The sequence below is a fragment of the Dendronephthya gigantea genome, unplaced genomic scaffold, assembly GCF_004324835.1.
Source record: "Dendronephthya gigantea isolate DGI-Jeju-01 unplaced genomic scaffold, DenGig_1.0 000031F, whole genome shotgun sequence".
Lineage (NCBI taxonomy): Eukaryota > Metazoa > Cnidaria > Anthozoa > Malacalcyonacea > Nephtheidae > Dendronephthya > Dendronephthya gigantea.
Genome location: NW_021163041.1, coordinates 2044224 through 2055986, shown reverse-complemented (window position 1 = coordinate 2055986; position 11763 = coordinate 2044224). Strand labels below are relative to the sequence as shown.

At 36.8% G+C, this 11763-nt stretch overlaps 2 protein-coding genes across 3 annotated transcripts; both read left to right on the top strand.

The window, feature by feature from the left end:
- Window positions 1–135: 135 nt before the first annotated feature.
- Window positions 136–3928, top strand: LOC114524455 (serine/threonine-protein kinase/endoribonuclease IRE1-like). Its single transcript, XM_028545540.1, has 6 exons — window positions 136–305; window positions 458–524; window positions 961–1539; window positions 1894–2109; window positions 2529–2797; window positions 2931–3928. Exons 2-6 carry the CDS (start codon window positions 503–505, stop codon window positions 3210–3212), a joined length of 1368 nt encoding a protein of 455 aa, XP_028401341.1. The 5' UTR covers window positions 136–305; window positions 458–502; the 3' UTR covers window positions 3213–3928.
- Window positions 3929–4191: 263 nt separating this feature from the next.
- On the top strand, window positions 4192–11750 carry LOC114524457 (activating signal cointegrator 1 complex subunit 1-like). Of its 2 annotated transcripts, none has more exons than XM_028545542.1 (8): window positions 4192–4373; window positions 9060–9281; window positions 9514–9692; window positions 10112–10201; window positions 10535–10581; window positions 10650–10763; window positions 11038–11248; window positions 11375–11750. In XM_028545542.1, exons 1-8 carry the CDS (start codon window positions 4247–4249, stop codon window positions 11489–11491), a joined length of 1107 nt encoding a protein of 368 aa, XP_028401343.1. In that variant the 5' UTR covers window positions 4192–4246; the 3' UTR covers window positions 11492–11750. The 2 variants fall into 2 exon arrangements, with proteins under 2 accessions (XP_028401343.1, XP_028401344.1); XM_028545543.1 differs by lacking the exon at window positions 4192–4373 and adding an exon at window positions 8575–8679.
- The last annotated feature ends 13 nt before the right edge of the window (window positions 11751–11763 follow it).

Sequence of the window (11763 nt, the reverse complement as noted above, 5' to 3'; positions counted from 1 at the left end):
TGCAAGTACTAGTAGAGTATAAAACATTTCCATGTATTGTTTTATCTGTTTTATCAATTCACTGTTACGAATTTGCTATTTGCTACACGCGGGGCTCTGGGTACGAGAATGATTGAAATTCATTGAAAAATTTGGTGGTGTGGTTTATACAAAATATTAATTATAAATATTGTTGTGTTTTCTCTGTTATTTCACCATAGTTTCGTGGAGATTTGAAATCACAAGTCAGTTACTTGTGCTCAACACGTCCAAGCTTTGTTTCGTTTTATTTCATGCGTTAAAAGCCAGTATAAAAGTAAGCAAAGGTGAGTAATAAAAGGAACGCTATACCTTTCATGTATCAAATTTGAATTGCAGAGACTCGAAAATTGAAATTTATAATTTAATTCTCCAGTCCTAGTTCCAAAATATTTTTATGATTAAGCTGAAATAACATTCAAAAGTTCATTTATTCCAGGTTTAAAGTCAACTTTGTGAACAGTTCGTGAAAGAGGAAGTTGAGATGGCATCTGCTCAACAAGAGAGTGAGTTTACATAAATCATAATTCTTTTGTTATTTAACCTCAAGAGCAAGCTTGCTTTTTGGCCGAAACAGTATTTATGGCATAAGCATAAAAAAATCCCTTAACTTGTAATTATCCACGTGCCAATGGACAAATTTGTGAGTACCATCAACACCATACAACAAAGGCATTACTACGCTACCAGCTAATTACTTGCACAATATTTCCAGGCCCCTCTTAGCACTCCTTGCTAGCCTTGTGAAAACAAAGTCAACAAGTCTTATTTTAACTCTCTTCTAACAAATAATAGATTAGCAGGAGACAAAAACATTAGAGATTCTTTTGTAAACTTATTAATTAATAGTCAGCTGGTATCATTTAGAGTAAGAGTACTAAAAGGCTAAAATGTAAGAAATAAGTAATGAAGTATATCAAGTAAGATCATGCTCCCTTATAGGACTCTGGATTCAAAGATCTGTCATACATAGAGAGAAATTTCAGAGGTTGCAAAGTATGCCATTAGGTGATGCCTGCAAACAGATTGGTGGGTATATTGTGTGTCGGCAAGATCAATTCAAAGTTGCTCAACCTAGTCGTGATGGAACCTGTGTTTATGTCGGATTAAGAGTTAGTGATGGTAAAGAAGTTGCAGTGAAATGTATGTTGGCGGACATCTGTGATGATGTGGCTGACAATGAAACTAAGATATTCAATATGATTAAGATGGAAAAGTCACCTCATGTTGTGAGATATCGTGATTATATAAAGCAAGACCCATTTATATACATTATCTTGGAACTTTGTGAGTACTCTCTAGCACAATATGTAAGAAGAATCCCTGTTGGTAATCTGCCAGTTTTGAATCCACAAAAGATGATCAGGGAAATACTAACTGGATTAGATGTACTGCACAAACAAGGACATGAAGATAAAGAGATGATATTGCATCGTGATCTGAAGCCTGATAATGTTTTGGTTGATGTTGAAGGGTGTATTCGTTTAGCTGATTTTGGTGTAAGCAAGAAGGTTGGTGAAGGTATGTAATAGAATTATTATCTGTTTAATAATACACCACATAAATTTATTATTACAAAGCTTAAAGCTTTATAACTCAGACCATTATTAGTACACCACAGAACTAGAAGCCTTACATGTGATATTTCACTCACTAGTGCTTGATATTGCATCTAAAATGTAACCAACATACATATAAGCAAAATGTCATTATTGAGTGTGCACCAAACTCGGCATGTTTCTTCTTGTAGTTCCAAATGATGCATTACCTAATTAGTATGTTATATTGAGTTATCAATATGACCTTTTCAGAAAATGTTCGAATTTCTTTCTTTCTTGTTGTGTTGCAATGAACCTTAAATTTGTGTATTTGCAGGACGGTCAACAAGCTATACATCAAGCAAAGGTAATGCTGAATGGCAGGCTGCAGAATCCATTCCCATCGATGGTGAGAATCAACCCGTGGTGTACAAACGAAAATCCGATATTCAAGTGGCAGGAATGCTCGTCTATTATGTCTTAACAAATGGAAGGCATCCATTTGGCGATATAAGTTATGAAAGACCAAATAATATATATCGTGGTAACCCAGGTATGACATATCAATGTGAAATGTTTAGAATGTACGTTGTACATTCTTAATTACCCTCATTTATAACCTGGGGCCAGTTGTATAAAACTTAGTTAACATTTAATTATGCTTAGTGACAGAATTGGCTAATTTGCATTATGCTAGTCCAATGCTCTTCCAACAGAACTACAAGGTCAAGACAGTTTGAATAGATTCAACTTGCCCGTTTGGTAACTCAGATTCTCAGAGTAGCACCATCATAAAATTCACAATAATAATTCTTACAACTGAGTGTATGCAAGTGAACGCATTAGTTTGATCACAAAATATCCATTATATTGTGCAAAAGGTATATATTAAACTTCTAATTACATTAATACAACTATCACAAATTGTATTAACTTCAGTGAAAGATAACGCTCCTGTCTACCTATTTTCAGTTTCTTTAGAGAGCAATACTGCAATTAGTGCTGTTGAAAAAGATCTTGTTTCTTGGCTTATCGAGAAAAACTTCGAGGATCGTCCCTTTGCGTATGAAGCTCTAAAGCACCCTTACTTGATGTCGATTGAAGATCAGTTTCGTTTCTTGGTTGTCGTGGGAAATGAACCTGAAGTGGCACGGAGTGGTGTACGTTCTGACGTAGGAAACAAATTAAACAGCTACGCGGGGGATTATCCTAATGGTTGGAGACAAAAGATAGATGCAAGAGTAAGTAACTTGGAAAACTAATATTTCGATTTAATTTACGAGCTTGCACACCGTGAGGTAATACCATGGGTACGTATATGTATTAAAGCACCCATTGCGCTTTTTTGTACTAAAATGTTTCTCTCCCATTCAGGTTATAAACGCTATGTCCAAATTTGCGGATCAATATAATTCTAACGACATAACCCGTTTGTTGAGATTTCTTCGTAACGTGAAAGATCACATTTGCGACAATAGGATCCCCCCAGATGTCCGACAAATCGTCGGCGACCCAGCTCATTATTTCCTTGACAGCAATCGATTTGCTACGTTACCGATGATTGTGCACAGAGTATTAAGAAATCAGGCCAAACAAGTCGCTCGGAGTGGAGGCGAGGCATGGATAAGACGAAGTACACTACAGCCGTTCTTCTGAATTTTTGAATCGTAAATTTAATGCTTCTGAATTTTGTGGTTTTTTGAGCTATGAGCACGAAATAGAGTTAGTTCATTAGATAATAGATTTGTATAGTTTGGTAGGATTAAGTATAGCTATACACTGGGACGCTAAAACGATGCGAAGAAAGGAGGGGCGTTCAGGAAGAGCACTTCTGTATTGACGTATGGCGTATTTTTAAAACATAGGCATTTCGCTTCGTTCAGATGATGATTTTGGAATCCGGGGATTTCCCGGCCCAGGATGCTTGTGTAATTCTTGGAGTTCGTTTGCCCCATTTTAAGAATTATCAGTTAAGGGATTGCATTGTGATGCTTTAAATTGAAAGGGCATTCTTTGCCTCTTTTGCCTTACCTGTAAGAGGCAAATGATTAGATTCCCCGCCTGCTGTCCTTCCCCCCAGTTTTGGCGTCCTTTGCTACATATATTCAATTGCTTTGATTTTAGAATTTAGTAATGATTTTAATAAATAACTTGATTAATTTTATTGTTACTTTTACTTCATTTTATTCTAGTCAATGTGTATATATTATCCAACAGACCGTGACTCGCTAACTTGGTATTGTTTGCATTTAGATATGCCATGCTTGTTTTTTGGCCATTTTTTTTAAACTTTTTGTTAACCTGGCATTCTGGATGCCACAGACACAGTATGACGATGTAATTTTTTAATAATAATAAATCTTTATCACATTGCGAGGTGAAATGTTGAAAAAAGAGTTACGGGAATCTGTACGGAAATGAAAATAGTTTAGAAAGACGGTACAATTATTATTACTGTATAACTAATAATTACATAAATTGGGACCTTGTGGGAGGAATATTATTTCGTGGGTTTGAATCCATTGAAACTCAGTGGTTGGTTCCCGCAGACAGAGGTGGTGTAATGGTTCGCCTGTTCGGGCACTTCGTCCAGGGCAGAAACATTCAAGTTCCAATATATTGTGTACAAAATAAAGTATCAAGGCTGAAAAAACTGAGAAAAATTAAAAAATATCCAGTTGCCACTCACAATGGAAATGGATGATATGGCTATACTTCGTCCACATATTACAAAAGTTGGGAAAAGGCATTATAGGAAACTAGCGTTTGAAGGCAGCCTGTTTTCCAACACCTCTGATATATTTAGCACAAATGCAGGTATTGCTTGTGTAAAGTTATGCATATGTCAATGGCTATCTTTAAAATAGGGAATGGGGAATGCAGGAATGCGGAAATGGGGGAATGCGGGAATGGGGGAATGCAGGAATGGGGGAATGCGGGAATGGGGGAATAAGGGAATGGGGGAATAAAGGAATGGGGGAATAAGGGAATGGGGGAATAAGGGAATAAGGGAATGGGGGAATAAGGGAATGGGGGAATAAGGGAACAGGGGAATATGGGAATGGGGGAATAAGGGAATGGGGGACAAGGGAATAAGGGAATGGGGGAATAAGGGAATGGGGGAATAAGGCAATGGGGGAATAAGGGAACGCAGGAATGGGGGAATGCGGGAATGGGGGAATAAGGGAATAAGGGAATGGGGGAATAAAGGAATGGGGGAATAAGGGAATGGGGGAATAAGGGAATGGGGGAATAAGGGAATGGGGGAATAAGGGAATGGGGAAATAAGGGAATGGGGGAATAAGGGAATGGGGGAATAAGGGAATGGGGGAATAAGGGAATGGGGGGATAAGGGAATAAGGGAATGGGGGAATAAGGGAATGGGGGAATAAGGGAATGTAGGAATGGGGGAATAAGGCAATGGGGGAATAAGAGAATGGGAGAATAAGGGAATGCAGGAGTGGGGGAATAAGGGAATGGGGGAATAAGGGAATGGGGGAATAAGGGAATGCAGCAATGGGGGAAAAAGGGAATGCAGGAATGGGGCAATAAGGGAATGGGGTAACCGGTGAACAAGTGAGCGGGGGAATGGGGGAACAGGGGGAACAGGGGGATGGGGGAACCAGGGAACAGGATAAAGGTGGAACTATATGGACTCATTGAGCAGCTAAACTAATAGTAACAGTCTTGAGCCTGAAAGGAACAATTGTTAGTATATATTAGGCGTGTATACAGTATTATGGCTCTCTGCATCTAGGATGCTACTTGCAAATATATTTATTGACAATTATTGTTATTATTAAATGCCAACCTGGCAATTAAGTGTTAATTGTTATTGTGAAACTCAGGCACTCTTGTATTAGATTTTACCAAAGTGAAAAATCAAAATATACTTGCCTTTCAGTAAAAATTAAAACTATAATTAAGATAATGGTATTGTTGTGTGCTAGTGTGTTCATTTTGTTGGCAAGAAACTGCTCTGTGTATATAATTTCCATGCATGTTTGCATTTGCTTTCAACAAAATCTATAAATGAACCCACTGACCCTTAACTAAGGACCGTCATCCTTTATTAGCGGGTTGGGGGCTGAAGAGAAAAGGGTAGGGTAACTGCATAAAATGATGTGTTATTACTCCGGCGTCAGCGACGGAGTTGAAAATTCGCCTCGGTTTTGTTTTGTTTTTGTTTTTTTTTTTTTTATTTTATTTTTTTTTTTTTTTATTATTTTTCGTCGTCGCAAGTCTGTAATGGCGCGAAACATTCTAGTATTTAAAATGTGTATGTGATTGGATTTATCTATGTCCCAGTCTTGTCTCCCAAGAGTTGTGGTGCACAGCTTTGGCTAATTTTCCGATGCGCGATTCGATTTCGCTCGCATGATACGGCAATTCCTCCAAGAGGAACAAATAAACCGTTCTTTTCATGCTTTTCGATTAAGTTTAGACTGAATTGGGGTAAGAATATATTTAATACGTGTAGATTCTGGTCCTATTTTAGTAATATCGCTGCTATTTCGCCGTTTAACAAGATGATGTGGTCGTGTATGGGCGCTTTGACTCGTCGTAGTTTGCACAGGATTGAAGATTTAATATAACTATATAAGCGCGAATTCCAAAGGCAAAGTGTAAGACAAAGCGAATGTATTATGCGGTTTATTTACATTTTTGAACAATTGAACTTCTATACTTTTTAAAGTACGATGTGCTTCTGAATTTCGCGATGGAACATTTAGGTTCGCAAGGCGTCTAAATGCGAATATGAACTGCATTGTTTATGTTCAGAAGCTCTATATTGAAGACTGGCACGTGCGCCGGAGTTAACGCCAGAACAGGCGTCTTGTTAACAATATAAATCCTTTCATCATTAAAATCTGAGACCAGGCATGAACTAGCTGTACAATCCTAAATCATTATACATCAAGTGACTGACATCAGCAATATATAGTCAAGATATTGGCTCTTTCTCAATCAGCATACAAAGCTTAAAATCTTATAAAATCTTAAGGAGTCTCAGTCAGTCCTTGGTAGGAAGTCTCAGGCCTATAGCTAGTTATATGAAAACATTATATCAGAAAGTATTTTCCCTATATATACTATTTAACTCTATATAGCTTTTTCAAAATTAGTAGTATATTTAGAGTGTTTTACTCCACTGATTTTAGACAACAAACTTTTTGGGAAACATATAATTATGATGAATATATTTTGTTGAAAGAAACATTTTTGGTTACAGTGAAACAACAATTAATGTGCATTTTGTGAATAACTTGGTAATTATGTAAATAAGCAATATTTGCACTTTATAATTTGGCATGCAAACATTGCAATACTGAATACTATGTATGTATATTACCTTTTTATGACATTTATTGGAATACATATAAATACTTCCTGTACTACAATAAATATCTAAATGCCCTACTTGATTATATACTTGATTATATATTTTCTGATATAATGTTTTCATATAACTAGCTATATATAGGCCTGAGACTTCCTACCAAGGAATGACTGAGATTTATTAAAGATTTTATAAGATTTTAAGCTTTGTATGCTGATTGCATGGGAAAGAGCCAATATGTTGACTATATATATATTGCTGATGTCAGTCACTTAATTGATGCATAATGATTTAGGATTGTACAGCTAGTTGATTCATGCCTGGTTTCAGATTTTAATGATGAAAGGATTTATATTGTTAATAACACTTCATTTTCATGCAGTTACCCTATACCCTTTTCTCTTCAGCCCCAAACCCACTAATAAAGGATGACTGTCCTTAATTAGTTAAGGGTCAGTGGGTTCATTCATAGATTTTGTTGAAAGCAAATGCAAACATGCATGAAAATTATATACACAGAACAGTTTCTTGAGCAATATGTTATTCCCATATAACATATGTTCTAGCTGTTGCATTTGTCATTATATTTTGAATAGATATCACTATTGAAATGAAATTTTGCATGCCAACTAAATGAACACACTAGCACACAACAATACCATTATCTTATTTATAGTTTTAATTTTTACTGAAAGGCAAGTATATTTTGATTTTTCACTTTGGTAAAATCTAATACAAGAGTGCCTGAGTTTCACAATAACAATTAACACTTGCCAGGTTGGCATTAATAACAATAAATATATTTGTAGAGAGCCATAATATTGTATACACGCCTACTATATACTAACAATTGTTCCAGCTTTCAGGCTCAAGACTGTTACTATTAGTTTAGCTGCTCAATGAGTCCATAGTTATACCTTTACCCTGTTCCCTGGTTCCCCCCATCCCTCTGTTCCCCCATTGCCTGGTTCCCCCACTCACTCGTTCACCGGTTTCACTGTTCACCCCATTCCCTTATTCCCCCATTCCTGTGTTCCCTTATTCCTGCATTCCCTTATCCCCCCATTGCCTTATTCCCCCATTCCCTTATGCCCCCATTCCCTTATTCCCCCATTCCCTTATTCCCCCATTGCCTTATTCCCCCATTCCCTTATTCCCCCATTCCTGCATTCCCTTATCCCCCCATTGCCTTATTCCCCCATTCCTATATTCCCTTATTCCCCCATTCCCTTATTCCCTTATTCCCCCATTCCCTCATTCCCCCATTCCCTTATTCCCCCATTCCCTTATTCCCCCATTCCCTTATTCCCCCATTCCCTTATTCCCCCATTCCTACATTCCCTTATGCCCCCATTCCCTTATTCCCCCATTCCCTAATTCCCCCATTCCCGCATTCCCACATTCCCCCATTCCCTTATTCCCTTATTCCCCCATTCCCTTATTCCCCCATTCCCGCATTCCCCCATTCCCTTATTCCCCCATTCCCGCATTCCCCCATTCCCGTATTCCCCCATTCCCGCATTCCCCCATTCCCGCATTCCCCCATTCCCGCATTCCCCATTCCCTATTTTAAAGATAGCCATTTATAAACTTTTATGTTCGCGTTAGATTCGGAAACGGCCGGCTACTCCGGCAACGGTCGGAACTGATATTTAGTCGTTGTCATGGTAACGAAAAGACACGTTTGAACAACGTTTTTCAGAAAGACATTTTTTAAGACTTTCAAGTTCTAATTTTACTTCTATTTTTTGGGGATACTAGACACTATATGCTAGCATAGACGTAAGTAAAACGTTTTAGCTGCTTAGTTCGTTTGTAAACCATCTTTTTTACATTCTTGTAATGTTTAACTGTGAGTTTGAAATATGTTATCTGTATTGAATTTTCATAGTTTCACCGCATTATCTGTCGCTACTTTGGTGATTAAATATACTTAAAGCAACGTGTCTGATAGTGTGGTTGATCACATGCGAACTCTGACTTGTCTTCTATCGAAAATCAAGTTGGGAACGCGACAGCTTGTAATATATTAAATATGAAAATGTGTTAAGATGGATCCAGGCTCAATTAATTGATCATCCAGCCTGATTTTTGGAGTTAGAAGTTTGTTTAGCATTCAGGCATATTTTGAATCACCCTCTTGCTTTCCATTTTAATATAAGGTGGGGACTCTGGCAATATGTACAAATTTGATCAATATGAAGAGGATGAACCAGAATGTACAGCAATTGAAGCAGTTGGCAGCGGATTTAAAACCTTGGTGGCTGTACCTGTTGAACTTGTTAAATTTATATGTGGCAAAAAAATGGAAACAAAACTTAGGATTGAAAGAGAAACAAATACTCAAATTAAGCTTCCTAGGCATGGTGTTGAAGGACCGGCTGGTGAGTAAATTAGCTTTAAATACAATAATCCTGGCAGAAAGGCCTCCATGAAAGAAACTTATTGCATTAGGTGAATTCCTCAGTTATGTGTCTTCCATAAAGCAAGCAGCATTAGTTACTATTCAATTGTCTACACCAATTAAATTGTTAGAGTTTATAGTGAAAAGTTTTTTTGTTATCTTTAAAATTAGAATTAACATGTAACAGCTAGGTTTTGTTATATATATTATAGTGATAACTGGTTCAAGAAAGAAAGACATCTTATCCTGTCGCCAGAAAATTGAGTTGATAATTGAATGGTCAAGACAAAAAATTCCTCCAACGCACTTCCTCTCATTTCCTTTGTACAAAAAGGAGACAATCAGTCGCCTGGAAGACTTTAAATCTGCTGCTTTAGAAACCTGCGGAGAGGTGCGTGCAGTTTAATTCAAAGTATGCACGAATGTGGCAAAGTGCAAAATGTTCATCAATAATCAATGGTCTGATGAGCAATACAACCTTTTGATAATAACATCATAGTAAGGTAACATAGTTATACCATAAGCTGTATATGTCCTTGAGGCAGCCGAATTGACACCATATCAGCCATATATCATGGTCCAATGGTATATGGAATAATTTTTTTAATATATCTAACACTTTTTAATTAAAAGGTGCAAACTTTGATAAACTCTTACTGAATAATGTATTAGTCTGGTTTTTGTTTTCACTTTTAACCATATATTCAAGCTGATATATGGTGAGTAGCTTAGCCAATCAGTTTGCTTAACAACTTGTATGGTGAATTACGTATAGTTTTTTTTGTACTCATTTTAATATCATTCATATAGTCGAAAGGCCTGGATGCAAGTATCTTTACAAAACCTCAAACACTTCATCAAACAATTGTGATGCTTACTCTTTTAACACAGAAAGAAGTGGTTAGTGAATACGCTTTCTACATTTTGCTTGCTTGCAGCGAAATTTTGAACCCAAGGCAAAAATATTTTCATGGTTGGGAGAGCTTACGTTAGGAACAATTTAATTCCAACTTAATGAAAACTTTTATATCTACCATTATTATTTTATAGCCCTTCTTGGGGGCCACTGACAGTCCTGACTTTTAGTGTATATTTCTGCATTCTGCACCTGAGCTAAGGCTGTAATCCATAATTGACGTTAATATAGCACCTTGTGCAGTATACTGACATATATATAAAGCAGGCTGACTTATTGTATTGGTAATTTATCTTAGGGGTACCTCTTTCTTTCAGGAAGCTGCATCATCTTTGTTAGAAGAGTGTTACGAAGAGATTATCAGGTTAGTTTAAAGAGAATTATATCTGTTTGAATGGAAACCATTTTTTTTCATTTTTCCTTTTTCCTAAGACCACGCGTTGGAGAGGACCCGATCAAGATAAAACTTGAAGGTGTCGAGTATATGAATGATGACCCAAGTAAGGTTGATGTTCTTTACGCAAAAGTTCATGATGAAGATGGAAGGTATAGATTGTCATTTTTCATGCGTGCATGCATAATAGATCTGCTACCTTTTTGCAATTATGAAAATTAAGAATCCATGCCATCTAATATATCTAGCTAATAGCTATATATTTGTACGCATTTTATTCCTGTGATATCACATTAATTCGTTGACTTATATTCACTGGTTCACATCTGTCAAAAGACGAAAATCTCATTTAACTTGTAAAATGAAAGTGCAAAGCCAATAGGAGATTTTTGACAAGAAATATTGAAGTTCAAATTTTGCTTTAAGGCTACAAGAATTAGCGAATGCGATAATGAAGTACTTCGTTACGAAGGGTCTAGGAAAGGATGGGTATGGCAGAGTTAAACTTCACGCTACAGTTTTGACCACAAAATTACGCGAAACAGATAAAACAGAACAAACGTCGCGTTTCCAATCCACAAGTAACAACAGAAGAGCTCCAATTCAAACAAGTTTTGACGCCAGGGAAATCACAGAGGCGGGTATTCTAGAATCCAGATGATTACAAAGAAAACTTAAAATTATAATCTTTCCTGTCCTTAATATGGTATATTTATTTAATTGAGATTGTTTGAGCCCAATATTTCTCTCCTTGTGTTTTTAGGTCTTCAAAGACTTCGTATTTGGTGAACATCATGTGGATTGTATTCATCTCTCACAGAGAGGTGTTTATGATGACAATGGTCAATATCATTGCTGTAAATCAATACCATTACCATAATTGACAGCCTAAAACGTAGCAAAGCTACATTCTGTAGTGTATTCTGTAATCTGTAGCCTGACATGCCTGACATGTACACTCTCCTTACAGTTCGTTCGTTACTGGTTCATCACTTCATCTTCCAGGTATAGCCAGTGAACTGTAATATCAACTGGAACGCTAACTCTTATAGTTCAGCGTAGTACTTGGTTGAAGCAAAAAACTGAGTTTTTGACTCTGTTTCTCGTTAACAAATAATTGTATTTTACATGGTTCTAGACATTCCTGGATAA

Bases quoted from the DNA above. Each gene is read 5' to 3' on its own strand.
- LOC114524457 (XM_028545542.1), top strand. From the start codon at position 4,247: ATGGAAATGGATGATATGGCTATACTTCGTCCACATATTACAAAAGTT. The intron at 9,693-10,111 runs GTGCGTGCAGTT...TCATTCATATAG, and splicing joins CTTTAGAAACCTGCGGAGAG to TCGAAAGGCCTGGATGCAAG. The intron at 10,582-10,649 runs GTTAGTTTAAAG...CTTTTTCCTAAG, and splicing joins TGTTACGAAGAGATTATCAG to ACCACGCGTTGGAGAGGACC.
- LOC114524455 (XM_028545540.1), top strand. From the start codon at position 503: ATGGCATCTGCTCAACAAGAGA. The intron at 1,540-1,893 runs GTATGTAATAGA...GTGTATTTGCAG, and splicing joins AAGCAAGAAGGTTGGTGAAG to GACGGTCAACAAGCTATACA. The intron at 2,798-2,930 runs GTAAGTAACTTG...TCTCCCATTCAG, and splicing joins GACAAAAGATAGATGCAAGA to GTTATAAACGCTATGTCCAA.